Raw genomic sequence first — 16,242 nt, 5'->3', positions numbered from 1 at the left:
TTTAGTGTTGTAGACAGGGTAAGGTGCTTTAAAACGATGGTATTAATGCTATGGGATATGATAGCGCATGGCTTTCGGTTAGGAGTAGATTCTAGGAGTAGAGGCTGTATTATACGTATGGGCGGGAGTTATGTGACAATCAGATAGTTGTTTATGATCATATATGACCAGCGCTGGAGCTTGCAGAAATTCTCTGATCCTTAGACCTTAATCGTTTACGAGCTCTCATAGACCAGGTCGGGCGTTTCGGCATCCTAGCTTCAGAGTCATCGCACACAGTACGCCTTGAGACTCTTTTTTTCTATCTCTATTATACAATCCTCTTATTCCGTGTATATCTTTATATAGATCTCGATATCATGCATCTCTGAACTTTCCTAGGCGATATTTAGTCCCTTTAAACTCTTTAGGTTTCCCGATCATGCCACTAATCATTTTCCTGGAAGGCTCACATTTCTCAACCCGAGCTTTTGCCAGCTTTCTGACATTAAGTAGTGCTTCTATAGATAGACATCCATTTCGCTCGCACCGGTTTACGCAAACGCAGGCAATGCGGTAATTAGTTGGTCCACACCCCTGACAAAGCTTTCGTTCCCAATAACCTCCTCCGCCGGAAAATCCACATCACTCGCCGAATTCTTCACCACGTGGTTCACATACACGTCCGCGTAAAGATCCTTTAGCACGATTTGCAAGTCAGCCACATTAGGGTCCGAGAGAATGCAAAAGTACAACCCCAGCGCGGTTTCCATAAAGTGTGCGCGGTACTTGCCTGTGGCAAAGGATTTAAGAGAGTTTTTGCGGTGGATCGCGAGGGGGTCCGTCACCGAAGTGTCCTCATTGAATGGCAGAGTGCCCAACTTGTTGGCAATGTTTCGGAGCGAAAAAAGAGCCCCAAAGAGTAGTTTGGCCGAATCATTCTGATTTGACGCGTTCACCGTCCCAATGGCGCCCGCGGGGAGCGTGGTGGCACTGCTGGTAGACGAAACGGACGAATGGGAGGAATGGCTGGGCACCAGTGGGCTAGAGCGTGTCCATTCACGCGTATAGATACAGTTGCAGTGTCTGTCAAACATCCAGAAAGAGTAGATGGTCATAGTGAATGTGCGGGCGTTGTGAAGGTGATTTTGGATAGTCAATGGGATGGGTTTGAAAATAGGCGATTCATGTTGGAGATTATGCCAGGCGCTGTAAGTGTCCAGTGTGGATATACCAATTTGGGTGTAGCACGACGAGCTGGTCGGACTACAACAGAGCCGAGTTATACAAGTGGAGGTTGTCAAAAGAAAAGTTCTATTTATATTTTTAATTAGTTATAAAATAAACGTGTTATTTAGGTGTTAAATAGTTTAGGTTGCAAAAAAAAAAACGCTCGGAGAACGAAATGAGCCGTCCATTTCATTCGGTGGGCGCCTTGTGCTCTAATGATGACATTGGGACAAGTAACAAGATCAGAAACGGTAGCCAATGCTCCTAGTATCCTTGTGAAGCCGATCTATCCGGTAAACTCTATGGTATAGCTCAATCAGCTAGATTGTCGATTTTGTTTGACTGTATTCTAAACTATTAATGTTAACCAATCGACTACGTGGATGAAAATGTCGATAGTTTTTCGTCATTCACGAACCGACCTCCGGGCCCCAATGAACCTGACAACGACCGTGTCGTCTCTCTTTTCGTTGAGACAAGGACGTGTACCACAATCCCGCCTAGTATCATAATCTACTGAGATATTATTCCTAAATATTTGATTTACTGACGCAAATATAATCAACCGGAACCCAGAAACTCAGTGGCTTCCCCGGATCTTCTTCGGTGCAGCTCTTCCCCGGTGTTGCAGCGTGCATACGCATGCGGCGGTAAAACGGCGGCGGTTTGTTTGTTGACGTTTTGCGGTATCGAGCAGAGCAATCGAATCCTGTGAGTTGAGCTGACCAGTCACCATGTACAAGTGATTCTCTCATACCTGATAAGTGCTAAAGTCGGCATCAGAACTCACATATATATTTATTTGCCATTTCCTAGGAATCAATAGCATAATACGTGTATCGACTGTGCCATCTATCCGGGGCCTTCATCCATAGCAGACGTCTCTCCAGTCTCACCGCTTCAGAAACAGGCCAAGACTGTTTAGACAGAAATCGAGTCGGAAATAACCCACTGGCCCATCTGACAAAAGTAAGATACCCCTCTGATTCTGTCATCCTGGCCCAATAATCCCTCACTCCTTTTTGATACCACTCTCTGGCCAACATCTGGATTTCGTCTGACTCATTTATCCTCCAGTCCCATCCCCATGTCTTACCCTTCCGACGACGAAACGGACACGTTTTCATACTCTTCGTTCAACCACCTGGACGCACACACGGTGTACACATCCCAGTCCCACGCGACGGCTGTCGCCAGCGTCAACATGGGCCTCAACAGCGGTTCCGTCGCCGTTGGCAGCTACCGCCATTCGATGATGGATGAGCTCGCGCGCCAGCCCACGATTGACGAGATCAACACCATCATCGAGCGCGATTTGCGCGACCTTTACGGCGATCCCCATTACCAGGAGTTTCGGTCGCATCCCCAGGAATTTCCGGTCCATCCCTCCGACCAGTCTCCGTTGATCAACCGCCGTGGCAGCGTCCCGCGCCCGTTGTTCCATCAACCGTCACTTGCGCGCATGACGTCGCACCAGCCGTCCATCGCTTCACGAATGTCATCGCGCTACGGCTCGCTTCTTATGCGGCTTGACGAAGTAGATCCGTGGGAAGAACAGAACCATGAGTACGATCAGCTGATTAGACGTGAAGTCAAGCTCTTATCCCGGTCATGCTTCCCTCTTGTCATCTCCTTTCTTCTCCAGAACTCGCTTTCCATGGCCTCCATCTTTTTTGTGGGTAGACTAGGCTCCGCGGAGCTCAGCGCGGTGACACTTGGCTCCATGGCTGCGATCATTACCGGTTTTTCCGCCGTCCAGGGCCTCGCAACGTGTCTCGACACCCTCTGCGCGCAGTCCTTTGGCGCAGGCCGATATGCACTCGTGGGGTTGTACTTCCAACGGTGCACCGCGCTTATTCTTACGTGTTTCATCCCCGTCGCTCTCTTCTGGTTCTATGGCGCCGAATATGTGCTTCAATTCTTGGTTCCCGAGCCCCATCTCGTTGTCCTTTCCTCCTTGTACCTCAGGTGGATCATTCTCGGCGTTCCAGGCTTTGTCGTTTTTGAAACCGGAAAGAGGTACCTCCAGGCCCAAGGCATCTTCAACGCATCCACCTACATTCTCTGCTGCGTAGCGCCTATCAATGTTGTGCTCAACTACCTCCTCATTCTCTCACCCACCTACGGCCTCGGTTTCATTGGCGCACCCATCGCCGTCTCCATCACCTACTATCTTATGGCGCTGGGTCTCTTGCTCTTTGTGTTCCTCAACCGCAACAATGCAGAGCTCCAGCCGCTCAAGTGTTGGGGTGGATTGGACCTTCGCAATGCTTTCCGTAACTGGCTGGCCCTCTTTGCCTTGGGCCTTCCCGGCGTGATCATGGTGGTATCGGAGTTTCTCGCCTTTGAGGCCTTGACGTTTATGGCCGCCTATCTTGGTCCTACCCACTTGGCTGCCCAGTCCATCATGGCGTCGCTCTGTCTGATCAGCTTCCAGGTGCCATTTGCTGTGGGCATCGCCACATCCACCAGGGTCGCCAACCTTGTGGGTGCTGGCTTGCCAAACTCCGCCAAGCACACCACCAAGGTCTCGGTCGTCTTTGGTGCTTGCCTCGCGGTGTTCAACTTTTCCGTCTTGTACTTTGCGCGCTTCCAGATTCCCAAGGCGTTCACCACGGAGCAGGACGTGGTGGATATGGTGGCCGCGACTATTCCGTACATTGCCTATATGACGTTCTTTGACCAGATCACTGCGGTGACCTCAGGGATCTTGCGCGGCCAGGGCCGCCAGGCTTTCGGGTCCAAGTTGAACTTGTTCTGTTATTATGTGATTGGTGTTCCTGTGGCGTATTACCTTGCGTTCCACGTGGGGTTGGAGATTAGGGGCTTGTGGGTAGGTGTAGGTGGTTCATTGGCATTCATTGGCTTGGTGCAGTGGTGGTATGTCACGCACGTTCTGTGGGATGATATTATCGCGCAAGCGGAGAGAAATGAGTAACCGGGTTGAGTGGAGCGGAAATCGGGATGAAGCTAAAGAGACGGTATGGGAACCACACTGCGTAAAGTGATGTTAGGTGATTCGAGCTTTGATGCTTGCGGTGTTAGATTCCAAACCCCTACCCTATACCAAGGCTTTTGGTTGCAACCCCCTGACCAATCGTCTTTTAATATATCAATGCATGACATTAAACAACTTCCCGTTGAAACATTGTAATTCGCGTGCTGTCTTGGGACCCGCGCCCGTAATTCCTTGCATATGTACATTTATGTGTAGAATTTGACTTGAATCCAAACATTCTAGTGATTCTAAACCCTGTTCTCTGTTGATAAGTTTTCAGGTGCATTCACCAGGAGGGGTGTAGCCAAGCTATGGACTCCATGGTGGTAAGCTTTGATTTGGATCTGGTCTTGAATCTGCCAAATCGCTCCTATATCAGTGTTGCAGGGACCGTCTTACATATTCTGGCTAGCGGCCATCCATTACTAACCTACGTAATCATTAACTATGGTGCAAACGATCTATGGCTCGATTTATGCGCGTGTCAGCTAGTAGTTATGATATTACAGCCTGGGCAAAGTAGCCTCGGGTTGCATCTCAAACCTCGTCTCATGAAATCAAACACTAGCAATTCCTAGCCTTGATTAGGCGGCAAACAGATAGGCACGCTCTTTCCAAGGCATCGAGGGCTAGTGAGAAAATCGTGCTCCTTTTTTACGTTATCCAATCGTGTAGTAAGATTGAGATTCCAAAAGCTTGAATATTGAAAATGGTTCCAGTCCCTCGTGTAGATTACTCCAAGTCTAAATGGACCAACACAGCTATTTGAGACCCTTGAAAAGCCTTATAGCTACTCTGTGACTTGGCTTTGAAAAACTCGGGCATTTTTAAAGAAATGACTAAAAAAAGTGGTCCCTAGCAGGATCGAACTGCTGATCCCCGCGTTATTAGCACGATGCCTTAACCAACTGGGCCAAGGGACCATTCTGTGTGTAATGGATTGAATCGTAGAGTTTTATACAGATTGGTTAGCAGCCTAGGGGATTTAGATCTCTAACACAGACTGGTACACCGATCCTACCCATGAGACTGAGAAAAATGTGGCCTGCCAAAAACAGACCATAAAACACTTGGGAGTTTCATTTGCAAATTGCTACGGATTGCATACTAGTTCTATGTGATAGCCAGATATTAAATAAATTAAATTAATGCAAGATACAATACAAGATAAGTAAAGCAGGGAAGACCGAAGGTGGCGAGAAAAAAGGGAAGAGCCAACGAAAATAAAATCCATAATAGGAAAGTAAAAGCAGAGGGTGGGGGGAAGATGTAATATCCGATAGGATTCGGACATATAATATCATGGGAATCAAGACGCAAGGCTTAACAGCTTAACACATATGAAGATGCTTACATTGGAACACGAGGTCGGCAGTTATTCGGTAACTGCACTCTGGGACGTAACACAGTTGGCTCAGAGGAGCTGGATAGCCAACTTGTCTCAAGACTATATTAGGAGAACAATTGATTGAAATTTTCCAACCAAAAAGGGTCATGGGCAAAAGAGGCAGGGCCATTGGTATTTCAAAAATGGTGCCGTAAACTGGAAATGACATTACCCGAGCCCATTTAAGCTCCATTTCAAATCTGGTATGTAGTCAGGCTGTGTATACACAGTGATCTATCACCGTTACATGTGTGGCTACCAATCAAGAGAAGCCGTTCACTGGTAAAGAAATCTTTGGGGACACATTTCACTGGGGTCTGGAAGGAGGTCCCTTGGAAAAGAACCATTCAACGATGTAGGATAAACCAAACAGAAATGTGGGGGCAAACCATTCAACGATGCTCGAACACCTTTTTTCGAAAAAGATCAAGGCATGGATCGATAGGCAACTCCTCGAAAATATGCTCAGATACGTCCTATCCATTTCTTAGTCCCTGACAATCTTCAAAAACCGGTAAAACACCACCATCACCATTACCATCACCATAACTACCGCATAGTATACAATGCGGCTCACCTGCCTTTCGTCCTTCTCTGTCACAAGCGGAATCCCACGAATGGACCTTGTCGCCTCGTAACACACCGTCCGTCTGATGCCCAACCCGCATTGCTCGAGCGGAATGTCTCTGTGCAAAATTGCCAGTCCTAACAACTGTTTCGTGTAATGCGACATGCTCACGTTGAAAGTGGTGAATGCAGCCTGGGCGAACTTGGCTTCCTGCTCGATACCAGACGTAACCCGTTCAGCTTTTTTCAACTTACCAAGCGTATCCTCATCCACCTCCATAAACCCCCTAAAGTCAATCTCCATCTCTAAGTACCGCCGGGTACGCTCGAAGCTGACGAGAAAGTCCCGCGTCTGCTCAAGAAACATCGGCATGATGAGCTTGGTCAAGTTGTCAAATGCCTTGAAGAAGAACTCGATCGCCTCGAGCAGGTCTACCGCTTCTTTGAACGCCAAAGTCACTAGCCTTGTAACCTGAGAGGCAAGCGGCCTCACGGCCTCGTTGTAAGAAAACGGCAGCTGCTTGAGCTTTTCCGTCCGGCCCTCCATGTCCTTTAGGGCCAGCTCGAGTTGTACGAACGTATTTTTGGTCTTGGCTGCCACTAGGGTGACGTCATCGAACCCTGTTACTTTGTCCAAGAGTGAAGCGTAGATCACGAGCATGTCGGTGTAAAGGGGCACCACCTTCGTGGAGAGCTCAGACACGTACACGAGCACCGCTTTGGCGAGACAGAACTGGAAAATACGCTGGTTTTGCACGATAATCTCGCGGTCTGCCACTGTGAGAAAACTAGTGAGCGTGAGACACTTGTCGCCGATGGTATATGGCATGTTACTGAGGGCTTGGTGGAGGGACGGAAGAAGGCCAGGCCCTGTTTCTATTTGTGGTTGAAAATCTCGCAGCGATCGCCAAAACCGGAAGTCTGCAGAACAGTCCCGATGGAGGTGCTTACAAATGGAGGTTGAAATAGAGCGCACAGCTTATTCGTGCAAGCTGAAGGAAGACATTACAGCGTGGTACTAAAGAGAGTCTAGATAGTGGGTAGTGCGAATCAAAGGGACAAGATGGCGATAGCAATATGATTTATATAGGTGTTGGACATAAGTGATCTTCATTTGTCTTGGTCAATCTTTCGGCACTGCTGACCCTTCGGCTGTATGCAGGCGGAAGATCAAACAAGGGTTGTTACGGCTTGGTGGGTGTCAGGGGAATTAAATCATTGGTAAATGCTTAAATTTTTCAATACCATGTCAATAGGACTGCTCAATCAGATAACTATAGATCTTGAGCCCTTTTTTTGTCACGGCTACCGAATGCTACAAGTTTAGGAAAGTTATATGCTTTAGGAAAGATACTACGCAAAGTTCTGATTTAGTAAGAATCCTGAAGAATTTACCCTTCAAAGAAATATTAAAAGGTTAGCGTAATTAGTGTGAACTATTTGGATTATATACAATAACGATGCTTATCTGTTGTTCCGCAAGCTTATATCTCAAAATATAATCCTATGTTTACGATTTTTCACTAGCCTGGCAACGTTGGTTAGATGAAACGTGCGTACAAACGTGATATCTAGACCTAGACGTGAGTAATATTAACCGTAATCCCACTCTGACAAATCTATTTTAATATTATACCAAATTTTCCCCTTAAGCTAACCAGATATATTTCCACCAGCAAAAGTGTAAACTCCGTGCAAACAAGATCCTCTTGTGTCACGTGCCATATCCTTAAAACCTTGCGCCGTTCTCACGTGACTGCCTTATGGTGTTTAGGTCAAAACTTGGCTCGAAAAAAATCAACTCAACATGGCATCACCATTTTGCCATCACTACACCCGTACCCTGACCTTTTCTGGTTTCTGTTGCTACCGTTAGACACTCGCTACCTCTTGAATTCCCATTCAAACTCGCCACAGCTGCTAAAGGAGATCCAGCTATTACGCGCCAAGACACCCGCGCACCTGCCAAAATCAAGTGTTTGCATATTTAATCAAGATTTGCAGCTACTCAGAAAGCTATCATTAGGTCCTGAAAACTCTACTCCCGTCTTCCATTAAAAGTTGTTTCATTTCCCACAAAAGTAATAGTCAACGGTATCAGCACACATTGCATAAAATCCAAGCTAACATCGCTCGCTGATCTGCCATCATAGCCAATCGCCAATTTGTTTTCAGCGATTCTTATCACCCTACGTTTAGACCGCTACTCAATTTCCGGTGCTTTTTTTGGCCCATTGAGTTAAACCCCAGACGCCTGAGGCAAACCAGAACCGGTCAGTTCATCACTAACGAAGCCTGCCCGGACTCGACAGCTACTTGTTTCTATTCGTACGCGCTTATCATCCGTATACACGCTCTTGGGGGTAGCAACACACCAATACCCCCTTTCATTCCACGCACTCATTTGTAATGTCAACAGTTTACTCCGCCACGTACTCTGGCGTCCCCGTGTACGAGTTTCTCACGCCTGCGGGACTGATCATGCGCCGCCAGTCCGACGGCTGGGTTAACGCTACACACATCCTCAAAGCAGCCGACTTCCCCAAAGCCCGTCGTACGCGTATCCTTGAGCGCGACGTCCAGACGGGGGTACACGAAAAGATTCAGGGAGGTTACGGGAAGTACCAGGGCACATGGGTACCCCTCGCGCGCGGCCGCGAGATCGCGCACGCATACGCGGTTGCAGACATTCTCGCACCTATCTTCGACTTCCAGCCCACGGAGGGCGCCGCGCCACCACCTGCCCCGAAGCACTCGCACGCGGTGCGCGCAGCCAGCGCCACGGACCCGCCCAAAGCCGCCGCCGCCGCCGCCGTCTTGGCAAAACGTGTCGCCTCTACCCCCGCAGGGGGGCGCAAGCGTGGCCGTCCGCGACGCGAACAACTCGTGTCCACGGTGACACTTCCAGAGTTTGGGCGGTTCCCAAGCGCGAACCCTGACGTGCCATTCGCGCTTCCCGGCCTTGCGCCCAGCCCCGCGCCTGCCAGCTACGCGGAGCCCGCGCTCGCACTAGCACTCGCAGACGACCTCCTCACGTCATCGCTGCCGTCTGAGTTTCTCTCGGATAGCGATCTCGCGGCTGCGCTCCGCTCGCCGCGTGCGTTTGCGCTCAAGGACTCGTTGTACGACGCAAACACCGAGTACACCACGCGACTCCTCGAGTACTTCATGGCACCGGACGACGGCGCGCTGGACGCCCCGCTCCCCGAGGCGCTCCGTCTGCCGCCGCCGGAATTCAACCCGGGCCAGGTCATCGACGACGAGGGCCACACGCCGCTCCACTGGGCCTGCGCCATGGGCAACCTCCGCGTGTGCGAGATGCTCCTCACATGCGGTGCGCACGCGCACGCAACCAACGCTGGTGGCCAGACGCCACTCATGCGTGCGGTCTGTTTCACCAATGCGTACACCAAGCGCGCGTTTGCGCGCATGTGTAACCTCCTCGCAGACACCCTCATGGACGTGGACGCGCGCGGGCGCACCGTACTCCACTTGGTTGCGGAGACCACTGCTGCAAAGGCGCGCTGGCCCGCTGCGCGCTATTACTTGGACGTGTGTCTCGCAAAAATGAGCGAGGGCACCGACGAGGCGCTCTCGCGCGTGGTGGATGCGCGCGATGCGCTGGGTCAGACAGCGGTGGATGTTGCCGCCAGCTTTGGCGCCCGCAAGTGTGTCAACGCACTTACCGCGTACCACGCGCAGGGTGCGGCAGTGCCGCCACGCACGATGCTCCCCACACCGCGCTACGGTGAGGCAGCGATCCAGGCAACCCAGCGCGTCGCCCCCGCGCTTGCTGAGGGCATGGCTGATTTAGCACGTGCGTACGACGCGGAGCTCCAGCTGACGGAGCGCGACGTCGCGGACGCTGCCCAGCTCCTTCTGACCATGAACGCAGAGATTACCGCCTCTCAGCGCAATACCGCGCGTTTTGGTGACCGCACGCGTGAGACCCTCGCAGCCGAACTTGCAGCTGCGCGCCACGCCGTCGAGACGCGCTCCGTGGATCTTCTCCGCGCGCTCGAACGCGCACAGTGCCGCCAGTTGACCGCATATGTCAAGACAGAGACTGCAGCCGGGTCCATAGCCGATGGTGATGCGGATCCTCCTGTTGCCGCGAAGGAGTTGGCGTGCTTGCAACTTGCGCGCCGCCGCGTGTTGCGCCGCGTCGTCGCCTTGTCCGCGAACGGCTCCGGCGCTCCTGCAAAGATGGCTCAGTACCGCCGGTTGATTGCAATGTGCGCGGAAGTTGACGTCAGGGACGTTGATACGATGTTGGATGGGATTGAGGAAACCTTAAGGGCGTAACGTGCATGAGGGAAAGGCGCAGGGTTGGCTAGAGTACCGAATGATTAGAATATGACAATGTTCCGGACGACTTGGAAGACTGTTGGAGTTGTTGATGAAGGACCTTGTGGGTTTGGAAAGATTGAAAGCATTGAAAGTTTAATGGTGTTGGAAGAACTCGTAGAGAAAAATTGGCTTGTACCGGTAAAAGCCTTTACGTTTTCCGGTGAAACTATACTGGTTACCTACTCCGGCTAAGTAGTTACCCTTGTGTTTCGTGTACCCAGTGCAGACCCTTGTCTTGCAACCGCCTAGCTGGAAGTGTACATTTGCGTCTAGTTTTACCAGGAGCTGCCATGTATCCCCAATATTATGTGTTCCTTTATTAAGGTTGGTAAGTTTGGATGTCTCTGCCTTCGCGTTGAGTACCTTCTAGGAGGAATGTACCTCCTATAGTTCCACACGGCTACGGTCGTAGCCCCTTAACTGGATTACTCTAGATATGCTCAAAATCGGTGTATGTATCCTTCATTTCCCCTTTACTTCCTTTCATTGACATGCCAATCTACAGTGCAATGCCCAGCATGCACTTGTCTTTGCTTATTCGCTGCCTTCTAAGCCTATCTATTTGCTGAGTATTCCCTAGCACTGAGTTACGTTTTGACACCAGTAAACACCCTTGGTATGCTAATGAAGCCTAAATCGATATTTCACAACCATATCTTCCATTGTAAACTTGCAACCGCTTGGCATTTTGCTCGGAACCGGGGACTAATAGACGTTCGATCCCTCAGCTCCAGAATGATCCAACAAAATCAACGGGTGGGGATGCCCATTAGTCTGTTTGGTATACCTGATTCTGATATTCATAGGGAAGCTATTAAACGCTATTTGAATGTTTATGTTTATTGTGCTTGTAGCACATGATTTGTAGAACAAAGGGCTCTGTAGAGACTTTGGATCAGTGTAGAGGCACTGTCCTAGGGCCGGCAATTTTGCATCGGGATAAGTTATATACTATCTCTGCATGAGTATAAGTTTAAAAATTCCCTTTTACCTCTGGTTTGGACTCGTCAGTGAAATTCTAGAAGTCACGTCAACCCGAATTCGTGCTTCTAAAAATAATAACGTACGTGAAAGGTTTCGGATTAATATCACTGTGTTTCATTGGGTCCGTCTAGTTTGATACTCTTATGTAAACTCAGGGTGAGTTTCGAACAGCTCTATTGTAACTGCGAGTCTTGTGGAATGGACCATTTGCGGTATTAGAGTCGTCTATCTTCCTCACGGATGTGAATATGGCGGGAGCTCGCATATGCTGGCCTTTGCTCTCGGGTAATTGTCCTTAGGGTGTGTCCCGGCGGTACAACTTCTTGGAAGGGTGCGGCCTTGCGCTAGGTCCACATTAGGACAGACTTACGCATACTCAATTCTCTTGGGTTTTGTCACGATAAAGACCCGGATGTAGAAAATCCTGATGTACAACGAGAAGCAATGCCTGAGAACCCAAGTATACCGACGGAATCAATCTTTCACCTTGTCTAAATGGCCATAGCGAGACCGGTACCTGCGCCGGTATCTTGCTGCGCCTTTATTGTATATGTACTATTAAGCATAGTCTATATTGTTTACTGCCTAGGCAATAACTGAGACAATAAACATAGCTACTCCAGGCGTCCCTTGCCACCGTGAGACTCTACTGTTCCTATTCTTATTGATCACTTTCTCGTCAACGTAAACGGCTGTACCTGCATTCTTGTCCCTGTTTCACGACTTGTTTGAGCTGGGTTACAACCTGTGTGTTAAAGATGTATCTTCCCGGCTGATTTTGCCATACTCCTTTCTCACGCTCGTATGTAGTCTGGTATGCGGATAGTCTATTATCCCTAGATACATCACAAACTAGCCGAAAATAACCATTGCCATCCGGGGCATTTGGATAGCTCCTTAAATCCCGCCTGCCATAGACGAGCCACTTTGTATCTTGCCGATATTATGCTTTTACTGCTTCCTTACATGGAGCCGAAAGCGCTCGAAAAGATCTGAAACAGACTGCTGGGGCCATGAATTGCGGAATTTCGTGCTAAACCTGAGTTTAAAGTATTACAGGGCGCAGTCGGATTTGTTATCGAGATGGAATACGGTAAAAACAAATGAAGGTGTAAATGGCTTTCCAATGATAGCGCGCTTTGGCTGTCACTATCAATCGATCTACATAGTTATGGCGTATCCCCCTCACAGACCTTAACATTCGTGTCGATACTTCCGGAGCTTTAATCCATACTTCTTAGGTCCCAGTGGATATTTAATACCTCAGTCCGTTTGGGTGCTTCTCTAACCCAGACACCCTCAAACTCAGTAATCGGTGTCTTCAAAGACAGGCAACGAGTTCATCCGGGTGTAGCTAGCGGCAGAAACAGGGTTGGTCCCTGATGACTGCCCTCTCTTGCGGCTCATCCATGGAGCTGACTGGGCTTGCGGGTTCGACGCCATCGTGGAGGCAGCCGAAGCATAAGAAAACAAAGAGGCGGCATCGGAGTGACGGTTCTGGTACGGAGAATTGTCGCTGCTATACACGCTCTCAGGGCCCTTCCCGTTGGCGGTGCTCACCACAACCACGTCGCTGACGATATCCATTCTTGGGTCTGGCATTCGTGGAGACTCCACCGACTTCAGAGACATGTAGCCAGAAATCGCAAGCTTGTAGGATCTCTCTATATTGGAAGTTTTGAAGGTTACGGGCAACGATCTCAACTCTCTTTTGGCAAAACTGTCGGCATACATCGTATCGGGGATCTCCAACTCGTACAAATCTTCAAACGAGGAGTCGCATTCTATCTGGCTGTCATACGGCTGCATCTTGGCGAGGTTGATCAAGAAGCCCGGATGCTGCCAAATGTTGTACGTCTGGAGCCTTTGCTCGCCCAGGAAAATGGTGGTGGTGGAATTTAAATCAATAGAGAGACTACTCATCTTGAAACGGCCGCGGCCGTTAGCGAAAGTGGCAGGGGGCACAGTGGACATGAGAAAGAGCTTGAAGCTGGGCCGGCCATTGAGAGCCAACACGGGTGAGTTGGTGACATAACGCAACTCAAAGTAGAGGGGTATATCGCCCGATTCGTGCCCAAACAAAAGCTTCTGTCTGACAGCGTATTGAGTCGTGCGCATCAACGAGGATCGAGGGGAGGGGTATCCGTCTGTTTCGCCGCTCCATCTCGGAAGGTAGCTGCTCGTAGGGTGTCTGTATGTAAAGCTGTGACTGTCGGTGAAGCTGGCCTTGTGGGCTCTGCCCAATATTTTTTCTGGTGGGTTTTTACGGTATAGCGTGGCCTTGAGGTCATGGGTGACCGCGAGGTCTGGAAGATCCAACATCGTTGGAGGCATCGTATCTTGGGGGAAGTCAATGCTAAATGGGATTTCATGGATGCCTGCGCCAAGCTCGACACACTCGGAGACCTTCATGTTGGGCTTACCGGCGATGATGATATTTTCAGCGCGACTGATGAGTCGTCTCTCGGGCTGATACGGTTCTACCACGTTTCGGAAGAGCTTCCGCTTGACGGGGGAAAGATCCGTTCGTGCTTCCAAAAAGCACCGGAGCTCCACCGACACCTGGCCGACATGAAACGCTTTCTTCGATGTGATGTAGAGCGTTCCCGTGAGTGCTGCGTCTCGCGTAGAATAGCTAGACTGTGTTAACTTGATCTTGACTTCGGGCATGTTCGTGCGATGATGAGATATTATGTATTTGGTGGAAGGGGTTCTATTAAAACAATTGGTAAATTATAAATTTCAAAGCTAAGGCAAAACTCGGCGGAGAATTTTAGAGAGAAAAGCCGCTGTTATATATACAAATGCGAAACTACAATAGATTCCATGTAAGTCTTCCGGCAAGTATATGTCGCTTGGCGCACGCCACCGAATGCGGACACTGCCACACAACGTCTTATATCCAAGCAAATAATGCCCCCACTGTCGACATCTTTTAGCCACTAGAACAACAGCAACTCCCCTGAGTGGTAAAAATAGGAGGTGGTGGTCGGTACTAAGTCGATTGACTCGCATGATGCAAGCTGCAGTGTCAGACGCACAGGCACGCGTTTCAAGCTCTCGCCTACCCCTATGAGTTCGCCTGGATAGGGAAATTCCCAACGGGTGCTGTATGTATGGAACCTAATCTGCATGCTCAAGGTTGCCATTTAGACGATCGCCGTGGGCTGATCAAGGGATTCTCTGTGGTTTGTAATACTGGGACATAAAGGGGTCCCGAGCCAATTCACGGTGCTGGGATTTTCGGAAAGCCAAAAATGACGCGGTACATTTAGGAGTGTCTACTTTGTTCTTTCAAGATTGGGGCTGCTTCGATAAACCATAGCATGCCACAAGGTGTACGAATGTCGTTGCAAATATTTTAGCATAACACCCAAGATATCCATCTTCGAGAATCACCTTTTTGGGCATATTTTGTCCCTAATCCATGTTGCTGGAAATGAAATACGTGCTTCATCTTGAAACCCTCCCGAAGATCTAGCACCCCTACCCTGGACTTTTGCAACTGGGGCAAGAACTCAGGTCAAGCCTTCAATATAGCGATAAGCTCCCCGGAGGAACAATCCCCAGGCGTGATTTCCGAGTCTTCGACTAAGTAGAAGCCAGAACTGAACGGTAACTTTAAAAGTGACTGATCGCGCATCGCAACGCTGTTTCTAGGTGCTGTGCATATGATACCTCTAAATACGACCTGGTAACCAGACTAAATGGCATCTGTTGAGCTTCAAGTTCAAACTCAGGCAGCTCCATTTGCTGGTCTTGCTTGTGTTAGGTAGTTCCGTCAACATCAATTAAGCAGAATGTGTATGCACCCTACTCTGAAGACTCCGATTTCGCCTTAATTCATCACTCCATTGCCTCAGTGTTCAATTAAACTTTACCATCCTCCTAGCTAGATAGACTTTATGAACACGTACTATCATATACCGTATTGTTAACTTTCGCTTCTCGGTCCTTCGCGCATTCTTGTACCTTCTCTGGCAGGGCCCTAGTTTGGATCCTATTAATAATTTGGGGTTCCACATTGTTCCGTGCGTCTGCAAGACTCCTTCGACAATTCAAACCACCCCTTATCCCAAGTTCCGTATTGCTTACTATGCATGTGGAGAGCGTCATCATCGTTTTGCTTAGACGAGACCTGTTAATGCCGAATCTGATCTCCAGCCTGGTGCTCGTTTAGCTGCATCCGAACCAAATATCTTTCGATTCGCCATCAGTACCCCGTGTATCGAAACACATCACCTAAGCCGAGAGGGCTTGCAGCTTTCAGGGTTAAGAATGCTCGGTTGTATTGGCAGCGATTCTCACTACGGCGTGGTAAGGGAAGCGCTGCGAGCTTGCCTCAGGACCTGGACACAATGCTGGAAATCCTTGTTCCTGTCTACGCGACGTCAGGACGCGTTTAATATTTCCCTAACCGTGATACGTCTAGCAATGGCTGTTTATTCAGAATCTAGGCTCTTGCTATGAACTTAACAAGAGTAAGTGCCTCTTATATAGGCCTTAGTGGATGTGCCATGGTCTAATAGCGGAGACGATACTTCCGAGAGGATGAGCAGTGCTATACCATGGCTCTAAATAAGTAAGAAAATTACCGCGCGTTTCCCTCTTGGACAGGCACCTTAAATCAAATTTCAGTCGCAGGTTTCATTCTGGCAACAGTGCAGACGAGCTCATCTTCTAAACCGTAAGTGCATGCATTATCCACCCACTTTCTGTTGCCCTGCTTTTTTTTTTGGGGGGGGGG

The 16,242-nt window shown here is 49.3% G+C and overlaps 5 protein-coding genes and 1 non-coding gene across 6 annotated transcripts; 2 read left to right on the top strand and 4 right to left on the bottom strand.

The window, feature by feature from the left end:
- Positions 1 to 318: 318 nt before the first annotated feature.
- Positions 319 to 1,157, bottom strand: BABINDRAFT_161922 (TRAPP subunit). Its single transcript, XM_019129078.1, has one exon. It carries the CDS (start codon positions 1,095 to 1,097, stop codon positions 534 to 536), a length of 564 nt encoding a protein of 187 aa, XP_018984858.1. The 5' UTR covers positions 1,098 to 1,157; the 3' UTR covers positions 319 to 533.
- Positions 1,158 to 2,413: 1,256 nt separating this feature from the next.
- BABINDRAFT_171715 (MATE family efflux transporter) lies at positions 2,414 to 4,147 on the top strand (the record flags this gene model as incomplete). The annotated part of the gene is made up of 2 exons (XM_019130831.1): positions 2,414 to 2,429; positions 2,748 to 4,147. 2 exons carry the CDS (start codon positions 2,414 to 2,416, stop codon positions 4,145 to 4,147), a joined length of 1,416 nt encoding a protein of 471 aa, XP_018984857.1.
- Positions 4,148 to 5,056: 909 nt separating this feature from the next.
- On the bottom strand, positions 5,057 to 5,130 carry BABINDRAFT_t218. Its single transcript has one exon. It is a non-coding gene; the product is annotated as a tRNA-Ile (tRNA).
- A 951-nt stretch (positions 5,131 to 6,081) lies between these two features.
- Positions 6,082 to 6,990, bottom strand: BABINDRAFT_37353 (uncharacterized protein; the record flags this gene model as incomplete). Its single annotated transcript, XM_019131820.1, has 1 exon — positions 6,082 to 6,990. The coding sequence occupies one exon, from the start codon at positions 6,988 to 6,990 to the stop codon at positions 6,082 to 6,084; it is 909 nt and encodes a 302-aa protein (XP_018984856.1).
- Positions 6,991 to 8,570: 1,580 nt separating this feature from the next.
- BABINDRAFT_36911 (KilA-N domain-containing protein) lies at positions 8,571 to 8,873 on the top strand (the record flags this gene model as incomplete). Its single annotated transcript, XM_019131793.1, has 1 exon — positions 8,571 to 8,873. A coding segment is annotated over one exon (303 nt), but the record flags the coding sequence as incomplete, so codon positions are not given.
- Positions 8,874 to 12,614: 3,741 nt separating this feature from the next.
- BABINDRAFT_13845 (uncharacterized protein) lies at positions 12,615 to 14,165 on the bottom strand (the record flags this gene model as incomplete). Its single annotated transcript, XM_019127115.1, has 1 exon — positions 12,615 to 14,165. The coding sequence occupies one exon, from the start codon at positions 14,163 to 14,165 to the stop codon at positions 12,801 to 12,803; it is 1,365 nt and encodes a 454-aa protein (XP_018984854.1). The 3' UTR covers positions 12,615 to 12,800.
- Between the last annotated feature and the right edge of the window lie 2,077 nt (positions 14,166 to 16,242).

Source organism: Babjeviella inositovora (assembly GCF_001661335.1).
Source record: "Babjeviella inositovora NRRL Y-12698 unplaced genomic scaffold BABINscaffold_7, whole genome shotgun sequence".
NCBI lineage: Eukaryota > Fungi > Ascomycota > Pichiomycetes > Serinales > Babjeviella > Babjeviella inositovora.
This window is presented reverse-complemented; position numbering and strand designations above follow the sequence as displayed.